Raw genomic sequence first — 22,678 nt, 5'->3', positions numbered from 1 at the left:
CGTTGGAGTGACGTCAAGACGTAAATGGGAAACGCCTAAACGCAAGGACGTCGATATTTTTGGCTTCATGAGTGAAAAAAAATGCAGACATGTATTTCTTTATTAATCGGTATATCCTGCAAGCAAAATACGATTAAACATCTGAATTCACATATGAAAAACACGTTTGTCTCTTGTTTACTGAAGAGAAAAGACATTCAGTCACTGAACAAAACATAATATAAGGCTTTTGTGCAGTTGTCTGTATATCCTCCCTGTCTATGGTGCGTTTTTTTATCTGGATACTCTACTACTAATACTATTTCAGTTATTCCTTTAATTTTCAATAAATAAAGAGGAAAAAAATGATGTTGCTTTAAAAAAAAAAATGAAAGCAGGGGTTTCAACCATTTAACCCAGCATCCACATTGTAATATTTCGTTTCCAGGACAACAAAGGGCTTTCAGTATTTTTGATGAAACATGCCAGTGCTCTTGTAGGTTTGCTTAAGAAACCTGGAGATAAGGCATTGACCTAACGTTTATTATAAGTGAACAGAAAAACACCCAACTGTAAATAACTGAAATGAGGAGTATGAAGGATAGAGACTACTGCTGGAATCATTTTGAGATATTTTTTATTTTTCTTAAAATATTCTCTTCAACACTTAGTAAAATTGAATTATCCTCCCGATTCCCATTCAATCAAAAGGCCAACTATACATCAGTATTAGGCTATTGCTGACAATAGATTAAAATGAGTTACACACAGAACATTATTCTATTTCCCAAGATTTCAACATGTAAAAAATAATTAGGCCATTCATTAAAAAATTAGAAATACAAAATAATCTCAATTCTATACAGAGTGTTTAGAGGCTTGTACAGTACAGTGATGGTAGCTGTGATACAATCATCTGTCAGGAGACATCTGTTTTAAAACTCCCTACTTTCTTGACTGGATTAGATATTTTGCTCAATATTCAATATAATATAGGCCGATATTCTGGTCATTGTTCAATATGGTTGATAAACATGACTGTCAATTAGACCATATCACATTATCACCTAGGATTATTCTTTATAACCCCTCCAATACTATTTCAGACTTTGTGCAATTCCCAAACTCTTCATGATCTGGAAATGATCAAATTAATTTCCCAGACTTTCCAGACCTGCATAGCAACCTTGTCAAAAGCTAAAACAGGCATTTATCGAGCAAGATCAAACAACAGTGACTTTGCATACAGGAGCAACTGAATTATCCCCAACATCAGTATTTACATGTGGGAGAAAAATGACCATCAGACTGAATAATATCTGTACAGAGGGCCAACTGCGTAGTACTCTGATCCGGCTGAAATGTTTACATGAGCTCAGTACATTTGAGGTAACAGATTCAGTAAATGAGTCAATAAAACTTTCAATTACTGCTCCCTTAAAGTTACAATGCAACAGTATAATTAGACAGTAACATTAACAGTTAATACAATTACAGGTATAAATATAGCCGCAAGCGGCCATGAAAGCGGTTCAAGCCTTTTCTGAATGGTACTGACGTCGCAAGAAAAGTGTCAGTGGTTCTGAGGACACGGCCCAAATATATCCCTGGATATATCTGCCAAGTTTCGCGATCATTGAACAAACGGGTGTGGAGTTACGGCCGTTTGTTGCTTAGGCCACGCCCATTTTTGGCGTTTGCGGCGCCCCCTTCTGGTCGAATCGCACAAAATTCAGTACACATGTTAGAAATGCCATTCCAGACGAGGCTGAGAAATTTGGGACTGATTCTGCGAATGGACTTTGATTTAAATGTTTTTAAAAATTTAAACTCAGCTCATTCAAAACTCTGCAGCTCGGCTATTAACCAGAACCAAGAGGAGAGAGCACATTAGTCCAGTTTCAGCTGCTCTACACTGGCTTCCTGTAACACTTAGAATTGGTATAATGGATAAGGTCCTCCTCCTTATATACAAAGCCCTTAATGGGCTAGGACCAAGCTACTTTGCTAACTCCCTGTTCACTACCTGCCTTCAAGAACACTGCGATCATCTGCTGCTGGTTTATTGGAGGTTCCCAGCAACAGCCGAAAGAAAATCGGGGATGCAGCCTTTGTCAATTACGCCCCAAAGCTATGGAACACACTACCTATAGATATCAGGGAAGCCAGCTCGCTAAATATTTTTAAAAGAAAGCTAGAAACTTATCTCTTCACTTTAGCCTTTAACTAGCTATGACTTTCCCGATACAGGCCTTAAAAAAAAAAATTTTTTATTTTTTTTTGCACTTTGCTTCGCACTTAAGCACTGCTGCACTTCTTTTAAAATGTTGTATTTTACTTGATTTTATGCATCCTATGTACTCTATTTTTTAACTTTATTTTTATTATTATTATTATTATTCAGTGGGTTTTATTTTCCATCTTATGTTATGCATTCCTCATATTTTTACTATTATTATTCAGTGGGTTGTATTTACCATTTATGTTATGTTCATTCCATGTCTATTTTCATGTGAAGATGCATTTTATGTATTCTATTCTCCTCTTTATCTTATTTTCACTATCATTATCAAGTTTTATGATTTAACAGATAATTAGACAGCATGTAACAGTAACCAGTATGGCTTTGTCATCATTTAGCACCAAGAAGACACAAAAGACTTCATGAGAGTCTTCATGTCCGTCACAGTTTTGTTGGTGTAAAAGTGTCAGTGCACACCCACCTGCACGCACCTCAATAAAAAAAAACTATCACTATAACAATATCAAACATAATATTACAATTCAAATTTCAAATGTGATTCTTCCTAAATAGACATAAGAGAGGTTACAGTACATTATATTCCAGTTCCCTGAGCTGAGAGAAAAAAATAGAGAAAGGTATGAAGAGGCAAAAGGATGGAAGGAGGGATGGAAGGAAATAGAGGAAAAAGGGCTAAAGCTCAATGCCTAAAATCCAGGTGTGAAGGCACTGATACCTTTTTCTTCTGGCCCAAGTACAGGTATGATAACTTAATTTGCATGTATTGTATGGAAATGTGGCTATGAGGCAGAAAATAGTGAGGAAAAAGCAATCTCTGTACAGACTATAACCTTTTAAAAAAAAAATGTTTTCCAGGAAATAAACATGATTTCAGCATCATAATAAAACAGCGTGCCAGTACTCATCTTGGTATCCGTGGCCTTCACCTAGACCAAGACTGAGAAATTGAACTAAAATATTCTTTTCAACAATGATTCAGTTCCCAACCCCATTCAATTAAAAAGGCCAATTATGCATCAGAAAAATACCTCAATTAAAATATCGAGGTAGTATATTACAAACTCAAGCCGTTGCTCTATTTTCAAACATTCAACATGTCAAAATTATTTAATCTATTCATAAAGAAATTATCAATTAGAAAAAAAAACAATTATATACACAATTTGTAGAAGCATGTATTAGGTATAATACACAGTTGTTGTCAGGATATGAGACAGAAGTTAATGATAAATTGGGTTAGGGTGAATTTGATATTACATCATTCAAATGTACGAGGGCTTAGTCTGAGAGTCTAAAACGAGTCTTAAAGAGGCATGAAGTAATCTTTGAACTTTATCAACCTCGTAGCTCGTAGCACCGCCCTCCATCATGAAGCAGTAGAAAAAAGAAAGAAAAACAAAACAAAGTCGGAGCCTGGAAAGAGAATTTTGAAAGCCAGAAATCAATCCCCCACAGATATATTATGGTAATTTTGTGCTATGGGCCAGTAAAAATCTGACTTATTGCCCCTTTAACATCGAGCTTCAGCCATGGAGGGAGGAGGAAGACGGATGCAAAAGTGATGGAAGGGAAAAAAAAAAAAAAAAAGGTAGAGGAGGGGAGAAGGAGGAAAAGAAATAGGAGTGAAATTGTGTATTCACAGCTTGGAGTGGAAGAATCTTTGGATATCTTTCTTTTCAAAACACCCCTCCTCCACACACACACACACACACACACACACACACACACACAACAAAGCAACACCAACCTCCCCTATTCCAGTGGCTGGAGTTCTAGACAGGCAGAGGGGGTGGGGGAGGGGGAGCGGGAGGGGGAGGGGGAGCGGGAGGCGATGGGGGAGGAGGTGGAGGTGCTGGAGGAGGTGATGGGAGGCAGCTCTTCACAGGCAAAATAGTCCTTTAAGGGAGCGAAGAGGTGGCGGATGACCGGCACGCTCCAGGACTTCCCCAGCACCTTCTGCCTCTGCTGCCGGTTCATGTTGCGGACGTCGGTGTAGTGTTTGGGGAAACCGAAGATTCTGGTGAAGACGCCGGCAGAGGGAGAAGGTTAAGTGTCAGCTGAAGCCCAGTGTGTTCAATTTAAGCAGTAGCATACAAGAGGAAGTGCTGTATTATGGTTACTGGCAAGTGTGCTGATCTTACTGATGATTTTATGTCCTCTTTTATATCTTTTCCTTATATTTTACTTCTTTTATTATTATGTTTTCTGGTGCTTCTTTGTGTTGTTTTATTCTGTTTTACTGCTGCATTTTGTACCTGTTTTATGAATCACTCTGTAACACTGTTCAGAAAGGTGCTATACAAATAAAGTTTGTTATTATTACTATAATAACCATGATAAAACACTCTCTCTGGTATGTTACTGCTTTTATACAACATTTACAACACCTTTACAATAGTATCAAATATTAAACTACGATACAAGCTTTGGGTTTTAATTTTAACATTTTATCTTGGCTCTCCACCAACAAAAAATTAGTTTATTAAATTAGTTAATCAGTAAATTAGTTCCCCATATTGTTATGTAATTGCTTTTAACTTCTATTTTTTTATTTTGTTATATTAACTCTCGAGCTACTTCTTTTCTGGTTTTATGTATTCACCTGTTTAATTCATGTACAGCACTTTGTAACCTTGTTATAACAACAACAACCATCGGTGTAATACTTGAAGACAGGAACACGAGAGGATAATGGTTACTTGTGTTTGTTTTCTCTCTCTTTTTTCATTTTAGAAACTGAGAGTATATACACTCTTAAAATGCAAGGAGAGTGACGCCTACTTCTCCAGTTCAGTGATCCACAGGATGTCCTCCTTGCCGTTCTGCATGACGGGCAGCAGAGCGACGTGTTTCCCCTGCTTCAGAGAGTTTGGGTTGGTGGTGATCGTCCTCACCTTGTTGAACTGGAGCACAAACAACATAGGAATAGATTGTTTTTAAATGAGATATGAAGACAGTGACACCTTGACAGCAAAAACTGAACAACAAATTAGGGAAGGGTTGTAGGTAACGTCATTCAGAAAAGATACACAGTATTTTGAAAAGAAATATTCAAATACAAGCATGCAGAGACACGGAAGCACATACACAAACACAAAACACACATGCACACGTATTTTGCTGACAAGACATATCCACACATAATATAAAAAATAATAGTTTCAATGCAAGGTAAGAAAGTGTGAAATAGTGTGAATGAACTTGACCCAGCAGGTTCAGACCCTCACCCTGGCTTCTCTGCCGATCTCTAAACACTCCTGCAGGTTCAGCTTGTCATTCTGGGATGCTGTAATGGGTCTGAGGGGAAACACACACAGCCAAATTAACATAAATCACACACACAACCAATTAAAAACATTACAGAGTACATGGTCAATCCATTACTTTAGGAAACAGTATAGACTGAAACCAACAATTTAGCAAAAAGGTTTGAAATATATTTTATATGTCCTTAAAATTCATGATTTATATGACTTCATACCTGTTCATCCCTGGGATGTTGCCCCAGAAGTAACGGGCTCTGTGGGCGGGGCTAACTTTGACCGCATCCACCAGCACTGGGTTGCACTGCCAACCAATCAGATAGCACCAAGGGTTAGCTCCCAGACGATCATTCAGCAGTATGATGGGGAGGGGAGAAGAGGAAGAGTAGAGGATAGGAAGAGGAAAGGAGAGGAGGGGAAGAGGAAGAAGAGGGGGATGAGGAAGAAGAGAGGAGAGGACAGGAAGAGAGGAGAGAGGAAGAGAAGAGGAGAAAAGAGGAAGAGGCAATAAGAGCCACCCCAACAAGTTAACAGAAGAGACCAGAACAAAAGCAAACAGAACTGAATGCGTTCTCACCTCTAGGAAGCGGCAGATGTTGACTTTGTCGTGTGTGTTCATGAAGACAACGTTCTCAAACAGCCAGAAGAACGGCCTGGAGTCTTCCTCTCTGGGCTTCATCAGGTGGAGGATGCGGTAGTACTCAAAGAACAGCCTGCCAGTGCCCTCTGTTGGGGGGAAGAGGGAATTACAGCAGGGAACAAGGACCTTGTTCAGTCAGGTGTATAGACGATTAAAATCCACTATGTGTAGCAGTTTTAAGCATCAATATATCGGTAGTGGTACCAGTGGTATTCTGAGTGCTGATGTTTCTCAAAATTAAGACCACATTTCCCATAAGCCCTGCTGTTTCCGGTCGCAAAGAAGAGGTTGCCGCTTGCTCTGTTTGTGCAGATTTCCCACCAAATTCAATGGCACACAATGTAAAATGTATTGTAGAGGCCAGTAGAGGGCGCCAATATTCTGGACAACGGTCTCATTAGTTTACAACACTGTCTCAAAACAATGTGGCAATGATTTACTGATCTTAAACACATAGCACCTTTAAAGCAAAGGCAAAACAATGATTCTTTTCCTCCCAGAAAATACACACTGGAGGGTTTTAATTGTCTGGAATTCAACTTTTATACTGGCAATTGCCTACTAAAATTATGCACATACTGTAAATATAGCATTATAACAATGCTCACATGCATGCGACACACTTACGTACCATAGAGGCCCTTTCTGATTGGGTTGACGATAGAGAGGTCATTACAGGGGCTGCCACCGATCAGCAAATCAAACGGACCCCACTCCTCGATCTGCGTTGCATTAGAGACGAGGGGTTGGTTTGATCTAGTATTGAGCTAACTGTCATCTCAGTCACCTTGGAGTTTGTCAGTGGCAAGAAGAAAATATGCTTCTAAAAACTGAAACATTTTAAACAGCCAAACAAAAAACATAAAGCAGGGTGCTTTCAGTTACGCCACTTTGAATATCTAAATGATTCAAACAACCAGAGATGAGGCATCAAGTGAAAGCAAATATTTTTTTAAAGAATTTTACAGCACCTCAATTGCCAATTTATTGTAATTAGGAATTTGTTTCTTTGCATATGACTCTAAGATATATAAATATATCCATTTCACCAGTCGGGGTCAGAGGTCAGTGCAGGAACAAGGTAGGAAGGAGGAAGGATATTAACGTTGCATAACTGTGTATAAGCATGTTAAACATGTGAAGACAGAAAAACAAGCTGTGTGTGAACGTACATGCTCCTTGGTGATGGACCTGACGTCGTCGACCTGGACAATCCTCCCCTCGTGGTTGATGGTTGCCACGGCGATTGAATCCTCACAGATCTCGGAGGCGATGTACTTCTCCACTTTGAAACCCAGATCCTTCAGCACCAGGTAGCCTAGACAGACACACACACACACAATGATAATGTACACAGACATAATGCAGAATACAGAATCAGACCAAAGTAATCATAACAATAAAAAAAGGCAAACTTTATTTATATAGCGCATTTCATACACAAGGCAAATTCAACATACCTCACATAAAACATAAAAAATACATACAATACTAGAATCAGAATAGTAGAACCAGAACTGTAGAATCAGACCATCTGGTCATCATTTCCTCAGAAAGTCAGGTCTGTTTACTGACCTGTTGCGATGCCATCGAACAGCGAGAGAACTCGTATGGGTCTGCGCAGGTTGGCAGGGATGGACGGGTAAACACGATGTGGCTCCTACAAAGGCCAAAAGAATCGGTTTAACCACAAGGTGCATTTCTAAATATTACAGTGCATCTGCAAGCCAAATTTAAGCTATTTTTAATGCTACATGGAATTGAATTTAAGACCAATTTAAAAACCAAAATGAACAAAGCTTTCAAAACTAGCCTATTGAGAGTTCTGAAAATATAAATGGGCTAGGGCTGCAACTAATGATTATTTTCATTGTCGATTAATCTGTCGATTATTTTCTCGATTAATCGATTAGTTGTTTGGTCTATAAAATGTCAGAAAATGGTGAAAAATGTCGATCAGTGTTTCCCAAAGCCCAAGATGACGTCCTCAAATGTCTTGTTTTGTCCACAACCCAAAGATATTCAGTTTACTGTCATAGAGGAGTAAAGAAACCAGAAAATATTCACATTTAAGAAGCTGGAATCAGAGAATTTTGACTTATTTTTCTTAAAAAATTACTCAAACCGATTAATCGATTATCAAAATAGTTGGCAATTAATTTAATAGTTGACAACTAATCGATTAATCGATTAATCGTTGCAGCTCTAAAATGGGCACAATAAGAAAAAGCACACCAGGAATTTATTTCTTTTTTTAAAAAGGGACATGAAGTCTAATTGTGTTTAGTAAAGCAGATCTGATGAAAAAACACTAAGAGTCGAACAGCCCCATGACATCTAATTTTGTGGAAGCGTCCCTGCCGGGAATGAGTTGGTGCACATAAGTACAGAAAAGATGCTGACATATAATCATCATAATACACACAGTTTATGGAGTGTGTTTACACTCCAAGGTTACGCTCTGTTAATCACTCACAAACTCCATGGCACTGTTGTTGGCGAACAGCTCCTGAACTCGTATGCTCCAGTCTTCCCTGGGCACCAGAGCAAAGTGGGGTCTGTGGGGCTGACACAGGTAGCAGATCCACGGGTCCATCTCCTTCAACGAATCAAACGTCCCCGGACCGACAAGGATGTTCAGGCAGTCCTGACAGTAGGATCTGCAGGAGGAGAGGAGAGGAGAGGAGAGGAGAGGAGAGGAGAGAAGAGGAGAAGAGAGAAGAAGAGAGGAGAGGAGAGGAGATTAATGGGATAAAAGAGAAGAGAGATCAATTAATCTTTTATTTCATTTGAACAAAGGAATAGAAAGAAATAGGCAGACAAAAGCAAAGAAATGGGCGACAATCACACTGCAGACGATGCTCAATTTCGAATTGCTATTCATATCAGATTTTTTTAGATGACTGTTCATAGTTCACAGATGACTATTCTAGGATGTAACAAATATCAACTGACAGTGAAATTGCAAAGACACGTGTACGCGGAATAACAATAACAAAAGATGTCACATTTGGGGGGGGGTTTCCAAACAAATTTGTTTCGGTATGTGCTGCATGCCTCGGGATCCGTTTTCTGTACCACATCTCCATGTGGTCCATGCAACTCCATGCAGCTTTTTGCTGTTCACACCGATTAGAAAAAAAAAATAAAAAATCAGAACTGGGACACTTTCAGCTGCAGTGTGAACGCAGCCACAGTTGTCATTGTCCTGCACTGCAACTTCAAGGCCATCACAACACACACAGACAGAGACTGACACGTAGAGAAAGAGACAGTCAGACCAACCTGCAGCAGCTGTCGTTGCCACACAGTATGACCTGCAGTCCATAGCAGCAGATGGTGCAGTAGGACTGGTATCCATCTTCATCATAACGATACAACGTCTCTGTGAAGTTATCCTACAGGGACAGATGCAGTGTTACAGGCAGGCAGACAGGGAACACAGCTGTGAGCTCATCACTTTAGTTCAGCGTTTCTAGACACATTCCCAGTGCAAACAGAAGCATTTACTGTTGGTTAAAGTTGATAGTTCCTTACTTTACACTTCAAGCAGAGGCTGCCTTCAAACAGAGGGTGGGATATCTCGATGTCTTCGATTCCGCAACACAGACAGAAAGCTGCAGGATGGGACATGATACAGAGAAGGAAAAAAGGAGGAGGGAGAGAGTGAGCGAGAGATGGATGGAATGAGAGAGTAAGCATGGTTACACGCATAGGAAAAATGCAATTGTAAGGCAATCAAGACAATAAATATGCCAAAATGTAAATAAATATGACATAAAATGCCATCTGTCAACATTCTGATTACTGAAAGCACACATACAACAACAACACTCACCTTCAATATCCAGTTTCTTGTCCATGATGCTACGAATGGTTTCCTCTGCAAGAAAACAAACATTTAGAGACTAATGTTTGGCTAATAATGGCTGTATGGATCAGACAGGACCTCTGTATTGACTACTAATCACAATTCACTCTGAATTAATTGTCATTTAGCATAGTTTAGTTTTTCTGACATACTGTAGTCTAGTTGCACTAAACCAGGGTTGGCAGCATAGCCTGGTGGTTTGAGCAGCTGACCCGAATATCACAGGTTTAATCCCCACAACCAAAACTCTTCACAACACAGTGTATAATTTAGTGATTTAAGGTTGTAAAATTTAGTTTAGTACCTCTGTGTTTCTGGTCCGGCTGCTTGTAGACATGGGTCGTCTCCTTCACCTTATTGTAGACTTTGGTGTAGGCCTTCTTCTTGTACGGCGGCACGAAGTCCGGCGATCGATCATCATCAAACGCAGGAAGAAGACCGCTTTTCTTCCTCTGACCCTTCCCCCCTCTCCACCCTCCCTTGCCCCTCCCTCCTCTTCCTCCTCCTCCTCCCCATCCCACTTTTGCCTTCTCCCACTCTCCTCCCGAGTCGTCCTTCTCCGCCTCCCATCCTCCCATCCCTCCTTTCCCCTTCTCTCCTCCGGATCCCTTTTCTTTTTTGCCTCCCTTGGTGCCTTTTCCCACAAACCCGCTCCCTTCTTCCCACGAGGTTTGCTCTCCCTTTCTTCCTTCTCCTCCGCCTCCTTTTCCTCCTGTAGGGGAGGATTTGTCTGAGTGGTTGAAAGACAGTTTGTTCAAAGAGACAGACACGTCTTTCAGCCCGAAACTGGCGTTGTCCTTCTTGCTGCTCGTGGGGGTGGAGGTGGAGGAGTTGGAGGAGTCAGGAGGGGAAATGGCTTTCAGGAAGAGCTGTTTCTTCATCTTTGGCCTCTTGTTTGCTCTGGGAACACCTGGGCAGAAGATAATCAGAATTGTGACCGTCGGATCTTCTCCTGCCTTGTTAATACAAGAATACAGAATGCATATTCTTCTACCTAGCTCTCATCTTTTTTTTTAGGTTTTTATTGCTTTATGGTTATTATGGCTTTTATACAACAGTTGCCAACACATACATATTTTTCTGTGTGGCTCTTATTTCTTATCCATTCACACTGAATGTGTGCAACTTTTATTCATTATTTAATTATTAGTCAAACATTAGTCTCTAATTGGTTGTGTTCTTGCAGAGGAAACCATTCGTAGGATCTTGGACATGAAGTGCGTGCTCACCTGTAGCAGGCTGGTAAACTGAAAAATTTTACCTGCCAATAATAGTTTTTACCGACCAAAATAATCAATACACACTGGTCAGAAAAATATGCTCTATCAGGTGTTTGTACCGTTTTTGGCTGCTGATGGTTTGAATCCGTCCGGTCCTGAGGGCTGGAAGCCTCCGAAGGCCCAGTCCAACATCAGCCTCAGCAGCTCCTCTTTGTCCTCGCCACACACAAACTGCTTCTTACAGCGCATAGCCGCCACCTGATATACACACACACACACACACACACACACACACACACACACACACATAAGCAAGCACATATAAACGCAACACACATGCAAGGAAAAACACATGCACACACATTTCAAGTCAGATGGAAGACACAATCATTCTAATGTTTTCAGCTTTTTTTCTTCAATGAGAGAGCAGAAAGGCTGAGAGGGGAGAAGGTTCTGGTGGGATGTGATCCATGGTCCGAAGTCCTCTCTATGCATGTCAGAAAATGTCACACACACACACCTGCAGCGACTTGAGGATGGCTTCTCGGTAGGTGGCGAGGATGGCGAAGGAGTTGGCACAGAAACACTGGGCGAAGGCAGCGAACGGCCGGAGAGCCTTTGTATTGATCTGGAATCAGACCCAATAATACAGTGGAGAAAAGTGTGACAACGTTAGCCAACTATAGACACTCTGGGTGCTGATCTGGAATCAGATACGACAATACAGCAGTGAAGAATGTGACAATATAGCAATAATGCCCGCTTTACTGTGACTATGTATATGACAGTCATGCAATAGGCACAAGTCGCAGCTTTCGCCCTCCATCCCATCTCTATATCATCCATCCATCCTTCTGTCATCCATCCATCTCTCCTCCAGCTCACCTGAGAGCACATTCCCTCTCCGTACCACATTACCATCCTGATGCCTGGAGCTGGAACTTTTGCCTTCCAGGGTATGACGATACCCGGCCAGGAGGAGAAGCCATCCACCTGGCCCCAGACCAGCTCCCCTTTCCCATGACCACAGCCGTCCTGCACACACACACACATATAGAGACCCAACAGTTGTTAGAGGGCAGATACTGGCAGTTTCTTACACTGTATAGGGCTGTTGTTGGAGAAACGAGACAACAATAAACTTGTCGTCCCACTCTGGGCCAATCGGTAGCAAATATGTCGCCTTGTGTTGACCTGTAACTGAATTGTGCAAATAAACTAAACAAAGCTTATCTATGGGTACTTCTAACATTTGGCTTCAGTAGTGCTGTATCTGTGAAAAAAAGACTGTTGTAGCATTGTTAAAAGGTTAAAAAAAATAAATAAATAAATAAAAAGAGTGATCTTACTGCCAATGAGGCTTTTTCCATTGAATTGAATTTACAATTGCATAAGATGTCAAGGGTGTTTACCTCATAAGAGGAAGGCTTCACAGGCTTCGTCTCAGGGGTTGACCCAGATCCTTCAACTTTGAGGTTCTAGGTGGCGCACACACACACACACACACACACACACACACACACACATACAACAAATACACACATAGACACATGTACACACACATTGACAGAAGGAGAGAGACAGAGACAGTAAGAGAGGCTGAATGTCATGCAAAGTTCTCTACCAAAAACCTATTTTCATTGTTAACTGAGGCCAGATTCACAATAGTGCTCTTAAGATAGATCTTAAGAGTTTTTAGAAAGTTCTTAATAAAGCTTGTTGGTCCAATTCCCCAATATATTCTTAAGTTTAGTCTTATCTGTTATGAACTTCTATTGGTGTCTTACTAAGGAACTTATACAATAGGGCCTACGTAGCAACTGCAATGTAAAAAAAGCATAAAAGGACCAGAAATGAGTTACCAGTAATTTAAATAAGCATGCTCGATGACATAATATACTCTGTCTACTAGCTACAGCAATATAATCTTTGTTTTTTGAAAATTTAAATTCACTCAAGAAACCACTGATGAAAAAAACATTAACCATATAAATGGTATCAGCTGATGCAAACCTTTACTAACAGCCAACTAGCAAAGCTTAAAAATAAAATGTTTAAAATTAATAAGGTATGTCTTTAAATTCATTAATTTAAAAGACAAGTGGAAGGTTATCTTAGTCTAAGTTATGAAAGAATTTAAGAACACATTTGAGAACTTTGCTTTCAAGAATCACATTTATTGAGTTTATTCTTAGGAAGCTGAATAAGAACATACTACATTGAATATCAACTTTTGAGGGTTTTGTAAATCTTTTACCTGCGGTGCTGCTCCGTTGTGTGTTATTGATGTCTGAACCACGTCGTCATCGTCGCTGTCCTCAATCAGTATAAACTGTGCCTGTGGAGCTACAGGAGCTACAAAAAAATATCATCTTAAAACAACAGTGATTATAAACCAATGACTTCACAGTATTTTTAATCCTAAATCATTATTAACTCATGTACAAAGGCTTTTCTCACTTGTAATTGTTTTTGGTCCGATGGTCTTGGATACTTTGTCGTCTTCTGTGACGTCAACCACATCTGACAAAAATAAAAACACGCATTGTCACGTCACTCAACATCATCGGTATCATTTACTGTTTGCATCACAATCAGGTTTACTTAATCAGCCGAGGACAATAAACGTACAGGACATTGTCTTGGTGCAGAAACATAACAACTATCAAAATCATACTCCGTCACATAATGAAATGTGCTGTTATTCTGACAAAGAAAGGGACTGAAAAAGCGTTTTAGAATCTGAATCGTATCATAACGGGTGTTACCGGAGGAGTGATCTGTGTTGTCCTCCATGTCTCTGCGCCGTCTGGACGCGGTCGGTCGAACGGGTTCAGCCCCCCAATCTTCACTGTCCTCCGTCCAGCTACCCTCACCCTCCTCTTTGTTGTTCCCCTGGTCATAACCCGCTCTGCCAGGCCTTTTCTTTATGGAGGGGCGGGGTCTACCTGCCCTCCTGGCCATTTTCTGTTTGGCTGGGGCTTTGGGGCTTTCCTTCCTGTCGGGAAGAGCCGCGGTGCTGCCGGGGAACACCTGGAGACGGGCGCAAACACACACACACACACACACACACACACACACACACACACACACACACACACACACACACACACACACACACACACACACACTTCTTTATGTCGACATCAACAGTAAACAGGGGGACACAAACAATACAGATGCAACCACAAAAAAAATGTTGGTTCCTACTTGGTGCATATGTTGTTGCTTATGGATACAACACACACACACACACACACACACACACACACACACACACACACACACACACACTAAACTACACTACATTAATGTATGCAGGCAGTGACACAGACAGAAGTTGGTCATGGTAAGGCAAGGAAAACATACAGATTCAATGTATTGTCATTTAGAAAGTGAATTGTTGTGAATTGTTTCACTGGGCCACAAAAATCCTGAATCCACTTACAGTTGTGGCTGGTTAGCCACACTTGTAACAGTTAGCTTCATGAACAGGTTTAGCTTTAAATACTGACCTTAGCAAACACCAGCGTCCTGCGCAGAGAGGTGGGCAGGGCCAGGAGCATGAGGAACAGTCTACGCAGAATAGAGTCCTGTTTCATTCCATGCAGCTGTACAGACAAGAGAGAGGCAATCCTTACAGTGATATTTGATTTGGCATTCAACAGTCGCTTTTCTACAAGAGGGACAAGTCAGATTAACACATTTACCTACAGGGTGCTGCTTTCACCGCTTTGTTCAAAACCTTTGTAATGCCAGTAAGCAGGAAAGATAAACCAAATGAAAACAGTTCAGTATGTGCAGGTTGACTTCTCAAAAGACACGACATTAGACAGTTGTTCCTTCAAAATGTCTGTTAGTTGTTCAGCATAACATCTTCTGAACTGAAAGTGTTAAATGATGCTTGATGTTTTTACTTTTTACTTTATGTGTATGATTGTCTTATTTTAAGATTGCTTTTAAGGGTTTGTCTTCTCTTAAAGTTGTTTTTCTATCTTCCATCTCTTCTTTCTCTTCTTCTTTATTTTATCCTCTTGTGAAGCACTTGTGTGTTTTAAAGTCGCTATATAAAATAAAGTTTTACTTTTTAAAATGGTATTTAATACCTTTTAAGGCCTTGAATTTAGGTAAATCAATGCATTTTATCAATAAAAGACATCCTGACCAAAGCAAATTCAAAATACCACACATCAAATTCACTGGTCATTTCAAATTTGTTTTCAAACTCGAAATAAGAGATTGGGTGAGCACATTCCTGATACTACAATCATCCGGTCAAATGTGTAGCATGAAACAGGCCCACTACATTCAGCCCACTAGATGCAACAGTCAATCCAGGGATTCAAACCAGCGACCAGACAGTTACATGCCTGTGCCTCTAACCTTTAGGCTGCGCTGTGTCAGTTTACCTTCGCCCAGCAATTCTGTGCTCCTGCTCCTCTCTTCTCTTCCGTCTCCTCTATTGCGTCAAGGTAGTCGGAGTACTCTTCTGTCAGTCGTCGCGTTTCTTTAGACCCCGGGCTACACAGACCCAGCTGAGCACCCAGCTCTGACAGCACCCGATCTGAACACTGAGCCTGCAGGGAAAACACACATACCACCACAAGTGGGAGGATAGAGATTAGACATAACCATAACAATCTTGCCTAGTGCAGCTTTAACCAACAATCAGCTCCAATAAAAGGGAAAACGTGCACTCCTGACAGCATTAAGGCTGACTTCCAGCAGAACAGAAATACTTCTCTTACATCTTTATTCCCGGATGCTTTCAGCAGGATGGCGATATTCCTCAGTGCCAGGTCTCCTAGCTGATCTGGAATACTCTCCGCTAAACTCTCTAGTGCAGCTTTATAGAAAGCCACCACATCCTTCAGGAAGGCCCTCCTCTCCTGCTCCCCCAGCTCCGCGGTGGAGGTGGACAGCAGGAAGTCCCGGGCACGAGCACCGACGTTCACCTCCGGCGCGGGGAGCAGCTCCCTGTCGCTGCGGAGGAGCGTCAGTTCCCGCTTGCGGAGGAAGCGCTCGGCGGTGGAGGGCCGGAGGAGGCGCGACGTGTAGGAGTGGGCCAGCATGGAGGCCAACTGGAACTCCACGGCCACGTCCGATGAACCCCACTGCTGCACCTCCTGGAAGGCGCAGAGGGGCTCCAGGGTGTGGGACAGGAATAGGAAGTGCAGCCTGACTTTGGGATCCATCAGTCGGGCGCTGATCTGCCCGGCGCCCTCCGCTTGCCCCAGGGAGCAGAAATACTCCACCAAATCCCTCCAGCTGCCGGCCATCTTCTGCACAGTGCGGACGATGAAGACACACTGGGCAGAGACGGGGAGGGAAGAGTCATAAGACGCCGCGCTAGAAAAAAGTTCCTTCAGACTGTCGTTAGTGGAGGAGCAGGTGGAGTAGTGTTGGTGGACGTCCCTGACCAGGTCGACCACGAGGCTGAAGGAAGCCGTGAGTCCGGCGTGGCAGGCTCTCGCTGCCAGCCCAGGGAGGCCGCACAGCGACAACATCCCAGGGCTGAACGCCCGGAGCTGGGACTCAAACTCCCGGCTCGCCCCTGGGTGCGGAGCATTGCAGTAGAACACAGCAAGGTTGGACAGAGGAAGACGGAAGTTCTTCAGAGTCTCAATCAGGCTGCGTGAATCCGCAGCTGCTGTCTGTGTGTTTTTGTCCGTTTGCTTTGGTGTTTGTGGATCTGTGTTTGTGTCCGCACCCATCTGTAAGGTGTCCAGCAGCCTCACAACCCTCGCCCCTGAGTGTTGGTCAAAGTAGCCAACCAGAATGACGCTAGTGCTCTGCCCCCCGCCCAGCTCCACCCCCATGTACAGGTAGAGGCAGTAAGGTGTGTGTGAGCAGGCCGAGGCGATGTCCATGGGGTGGTTGGGACTCAGGATGGGAGAGGTGGAAGCTGAGTCTACGTCTCCAGACCAGTATCTACTGATGAAGCACATCAAAGTCTCACTGCAGTGGAAACCACTCCCTTTCGCTTCCTTATCCACCACCGTTCTATCTTTCTTCACCTCCTTCTTCTCTTCTTCTTCCGTTTGCATGCGCTCTTCTGTCCCCGTTCTCTCCTTTTCCTGCATTCTCTCCGTTTTCTCCGGTGTTTTCTCAAGCTCTTTCTCCATCATCACCTCCACCACACCGTTGTCCTCATCGTCGGATATCAACACGATTGCCTCTGTGTTTCCGTTCAAATGCTCCCTCTCTTTCTCTTTCCTCGCCCCATCCTCTGTTTTGCCATCCATCTTGACAATGATCTTCAGTTTCTGATGAGGCCTCTTGGAGGAATCGACGTCTTTAACTGGGAAGAAAACGAGACAGTGAGCATGTTTACATGCACGTAAATATTCCCATATAGACGCTTGCCAATTGTATTAGAAATCTCAGCGCAACCATGACTGACACCATCTTGGAAAACTCACTGAAGAATTAGTACATTCTGCAGACTATTAACTTATAATAGATAAAGATAAAGTTTACAAGCTATCTGAAAAGATACAAGTCATTGGTGTAGATCAATATAGCAACTTTTTAGCTAAAAGTGAATGTTATGATAATGTAGATTTGTTTGCATCATTTTATACACATTTCCCTATACTTCAGCATGACATGTCTGGTATCTTTGGAAACCTTGGGATCTTGACTAGAATTTACAATAAAGTTCTGTGGGTTTGAACAAAGCTTGGCAGCGCAACATGCATTTGTAATGATGGACCCACCAGTGGGACAAAAACCAAAACTCCAAATGGCTGCCAGATGGCACATGGTGTCACCTGATAGATCTCTATTATTCGGGATACTGGATTATTCCATTGAAGAGCTTGCTTGTGAAAACGCCATCTCCGATTTACAGCAGTAAACAATAATATTTGCACAGATAACATTCCCGCAGAGCCCACCTGAGGTAGCAGGAACCAAACTCTGTCCTCCTCTGGCTTCAAAGGCGTGGTACTCCCTGCCGCTGTTGTTCTGGTCAAAGAACAGCTTAAACCACTGCATGAAGGTCAGAGACACGATGGGGTTCCTCTTCATCAGAGCTTCCATGGGGATATACTAGGAGAGGAAAGGGGGGGGGGAGTTTAAGTCCAACTGTCAAGCAAATTTTAAGCAAACTTTTGGAATGACACAAATGTGAATTAGGTTTGAAGTGAATAAACAGACTTCCTAAATGTAGAATTACATCAGAAAACACAAAAAAAGGTTAAGACACTTTCAGGAATTGAATCGTATCGGGAAGGTTGTTTTTGAAAATAAAGAAATGGCCTTGGCAATACTATAATTTAACAGGGGAGGAGAAAAGAACAGGGAGAGAGGAGAAGGAGAGAAGACAGGAAGGGTGAAGATGAAGAGAGGAAGAGAGTGGGGAGACAGGTGGAGCAGAGTGAGGGGAGAAGGGAATGAGAGATGACAGGAAAATGATAGAGAAATGAAAAGAGAGCGAGAAAAACATGAACATAAATGAGCTTGATCCTTTACAAAAAAAGCTCCAGATGTTTATGATGTCCACAAAAACACACACACACACACACACACAGCAGCAGTACTCACTCGGACCACGCCAGTCTTTCTGAATGCGGCCTGCAGCAGACTGTAGTTGTGAATGATGTCCACTGTATCTAGGCTTTGGAAGCGGACCCTGGATAACTCCAGCGACCCAGGAAACAACCAGTCCATCAGCTGGCAGAACGCTGCACCTAACACACACACGCACACACAAGTAACTGGTACATGCACTTACGCACACAAGCGGACTTGTTCTTAAAGGATAAGGCTGGTGTTTTTTAATGCATTGCTTACCATCAACAAATCCTATGAAAATAACAAAATCAACAATGCGTTTGCTCTACTCCCGTTACTTTCTGACTTCCCACGTACTGTTTTTAGCCGTCAACCTGGAAGTCACTGGCTCCAATTCTAAGCTAAAAACCTTTAAATACAGCTCACAAAGACATAGTTTCAATTTTAAAAATCACTAACTGTTACCACGAAAAGTCAGACTGTTGTAGTTATTACCAAATCAAATGGGAACAAATTCTTCATTACGCCGGGGACTATTTTCGGTGCTACGGAACTACTTTCCTGAGATGGAAAACGTGTTTACGGTCGGCTTATTAAGTTGTTTGAGGAAAAAGTCGGCTGTATATGCCCAGAGCAACGGCATGGTTCTGTGACGTGTTTTTAATAGTTTTTTTAATACAATGGAGTTCTATGGCTGCTGGGACATGAGGCTTCATTGGGCACCGGCTACATGGACGAGACTTGTTGGCAAAACAAAATCATTGCTGATTTTGTTATTTTCATAGGATTTGTTGACGGTAAGCAATGCATTAAAAAAACACCAGCCTTATCCTTTAAAGTCTCTGATGAAATGCTGCGTTTCATTAGTCAGAGAAAGGGGTGTGGTCAGAGCCGGAGGCGGGGTCTGAGGGGGAGCAGAATATTTGAAACGGAACACACTTGCCCTTAAGCAGGCCTAATAATTAATAATAGAAATTACACAGAACAATGAGTAATAAAATACTGCAGATGAGTTATTTTCATAAATAAGTCTAAATCCTCTAAATATTGTTTGTTTACTTACACTTATATATCACTTATTCCACCATGGTGATTGTGCACAGGAAAAGACATACAATCACAATGAATTCTGGGCAACATGCGCTCCTGAGGTCTAGATCGTTGTTGACTCACTCCCTCTGCCCTCAAAGGCTCGACCTCAGAAAGTTCACTTGAGTTATCAGAATGATGGAAGTGGCAGCAGGGATTTTCCCCAAAGTGCCAAGGGGAAGTCAGTGAGGGCAGGTTCAAATGACTAATGAAACACACCGCAACCTGAGGATGTACTGACATGCTCACAGTGGTGAACGTTTATAAGTATATCAAAAGGTGCTACATGTAGCATTTTAACATCAAGAAATCATTACTACATTCATTTTGAGACATTAGTGTAATTCTTCCAGAGCAAGCGGAGGTAAAACTTTCAGAGTTTCTGGCAACTGCAGATGGTGAAAGGAACGATGAAAAAGTCACTTCCAACATGTTGATTCTCTTCAGTAAAGCCAGAGAGAAAATCTTTGATTGAAGAGGCAAAGATCCTCTTTGTTACAGGAAGCAACAGGGTTTATGGGGAATGTGGTCTTAGTTTTGAGAAACACTAACAACACCACTGATGAGAGACAGAGGCTACCAATCGTCTTCACCATGGTCTCATTAGTTTACAGTAATTAGACCAAGGTATCACAATAAAGTTTATATACTGATGTTTAAAAATGCTACACTTAGCACCTTTAACGTGTGGCCGGACGATGCTGAAAAACAGCATGCATGCTCAGCCAACCCTCAGGTGAAGAAACACACAAATTTGTTCAGCGAGGTTTCATTCACATATAAAAAAAGACACAAACACACACTGGCCTACCTGTGCATACCTGCTCCACCTTGGTGAAGCCAGTCTGTAGAGATTCATTGAGCCAAGCCAGCAGCTCATAGCGGTTATACGTCTGCCCTGAAGTCAGAGCTACATTCACAGCCACATTTGCAGCCATCTCCCACAGGGCTAGACCTGCACAGACAGCACGGATGCATGTTTTTAGGTATACACAAACAAACAGACAGATACACACAGTTCCATTGATCAATCAGGCCATAAACAAACAAGTTAAAATTAAAAATCACATTCCTGAAAAGTTTCATCATGCTTCCTTCCATCAAATGCAGGTAACATTTAACACACAGGACAAAGGTATTTATAAGCTAAACTGTGCATCTACAACAATGTTACTCCCAGGTTTGCCTCTTGGCATGCTAGAAAGGCTTTTGTAATTGCATTTAGACTGTGTGACACCAAAACTCTGAAATCACTGCACTGAAATCAACACTAGTCATGAATCACTGCCACCCAACTACCATCTATATTTACATGCCAGACCCTTTTATTCAGCTGTAACTCGTTTTCTTGCAGTAGAGCCTGATAATAACATGCGAGTATAAACAGCCTACATCAAGTTACAGAAAATTATAGTTTCAGTTGACACGTGTCAGCTATTAGATACCAAACATGCACTGACAAATACAACACTTACTGCCTGCACATGTACGCCTCAAAGCTCCATTTTCCCGCGATAATGTTGCGTTCAAGTCACACGGGAATGATGGTAGATCCGAGCTTCCTAGTTGAAAATACCGTTCACTTCAGCTTTCAGTTGTGAAAAAAACTGATCAATAGCAGCCAAAATCTACAAATAACTAATGGCGTGTTGCCGTTTTCAAACGAGTCTGAACGTCAAGAACATTTGCTAATCGAATCGTTGTTTTTAACCTTAAAGTCAATCAAATCGAAGGGTTGCTCCCATAGGACTTGAACGCAGCATACAGAGGTTGCTGACTCTCAGCCAATCGGAGTAGAGGGTCTCTAATTCTGACCAACAGAATCAATGGAATCCGCACAGATGAGTTCTAGAACACACAAGGAAGTTCCGCTCGTTGTGTCTCCTTAACAACTGATACCGGATCAGATTAAACACCGTTGGCACAGTGGAGTAAAAGTTGAACATCTGACCACTGATCTGCGGTTAAAATGATACAATCTTAACAATATAGCGGGTTACACAACCGCTACAACATCGGCTAAAGGGAGCAGCCATGATGGATTGTGTTGGGGGGCACCATCACAACAGTCCGAACAAACAAGATTAGACAACTTTACATTTCTTAGTCCTGACTGAGTTATTTTGAGGGCTAACCCAAATGAAGCATAGATATGTAATAACTTGTACCATTACTTTAAATGACAATTTAAAGTAATGGTATATTAACGTAGTTTATATTTGTCAAATTTACTATTACAACCAAACAGAAGTATCAACACATCTACCAAACATATTGAAAAGTAAAACAAACGCAAACAGAAGCTAGCTTGGTCAAAAGTTGCATGAGTAAAGTATTGGAGGAACTATTTTGTAATGACAACAAATGAAACAATAGCATTAGGTTTCCCCCAGACACTAGTCTAGCCTAGCCTGCGTTAATCCAACGCAGTAAATTAACAAAGAAGTTTACCGGTTGCGTTACGTGCATTTTAGCTAGCTAACGCTAGCTTATAGGTTACATCTACGGTGGTCTAAACTTAACGTAAACTACAACAATGTATCCTATCTAAAGCGCACAAAGCACACTGTATCCCTTACCCAAAACAACTGACCTTTCACTTTAAACGTGTATTTCGGCCAACACCTGCAATGTACAGTTGAAAACCAAAACTGTCTTAGTACTCACCCTCTCCGTTTCGTTCCTGACGGGTATTTAAACTACAGACCGTGGTAACAGACCGCAGAGCTCCAGCCCGGATCCTGGCCAATGGCGGCTCTCCAGTCAGCCAACGTAAAAACCCGCGATCCCCGTACGCCATGCGTACGCCCCTAGTACCGGAAAGCCATTTTAGCC

General features: G+C 41.9%; 1 protein-coding gene across 1 annotated transcript; it reads right to left on the bottom strand.

Annotated features, from left to right (window-relative positions):
* Window positions 1–3,994: 3,994 nt before the first annotated feature.
* LOC139916124 (uncharacterized) lies at window positions 3,995–22,643 on the bottom strand. The gene is made up of 27 exons (XM_078288059.1): window positions 22,511–22,643; window positions 20,655–20,798; window positions 18,785–18,930; window positions 18,136–18,289; window positions 15,985–17,537; window positions 15,646–15,813; window positions 14,752–14,847; window positions 14,005–14,269; window positions 13,697–13,759; window positions 13,494–13,591; window positions 12,122–12,271; window positions 11,757–11,864; window positions 11,356–11,494; window positions 10,661–10,926; window positions 10,321–10,468; window positions 9,984–10,028; window positions 9,683–9,762; window positions 9,431–9,543; window positions 8,622–8,805; window positions 7,721–7,805; window positions 7,318–7,463; window positions 6,777–6,867; window positions 6,083–6,231; window positions 5,724–5,809; window positions 5,470–5,539; window positions 5,024–5,145; window positions 3,995–4,259 (listed from the first exon to the last, which is right to left on the bottom strand). The coding sequence occupies exons 1-27, from the start codon at window positions 22,641–22,643 to the stop codon at window positions 3,995–3,997; spliced, it is 5,067 nt and encodes a 1,688-aa protein (XP_078144185.1).
* Between the last annotated feature and the right edge of the window lie 35 nt (window positions 22,644–22,678).

Source organism: Centroberyx gerrardi, chromosome 14 (assembly GCF_048128805.1).
Source record: "Centroberyx gerrardi isolate f3 chromosome 14, fCenGer3.hap1.cur.20231027, whole genome shotgun sequence".
In the NCBI taxonomy this organism is placed as follows: domain Eukaryota; kingdom Metazoa; phylum Chordata; class Actinopteri; order Beryciformes; family Berycidae; genus Centroberyx; species Centroberyx gerrardi.
Note: the sequence above shows the minus strand (reverse complement) of the source record. Positions and strands in the feature narration are given on the sequence as shown.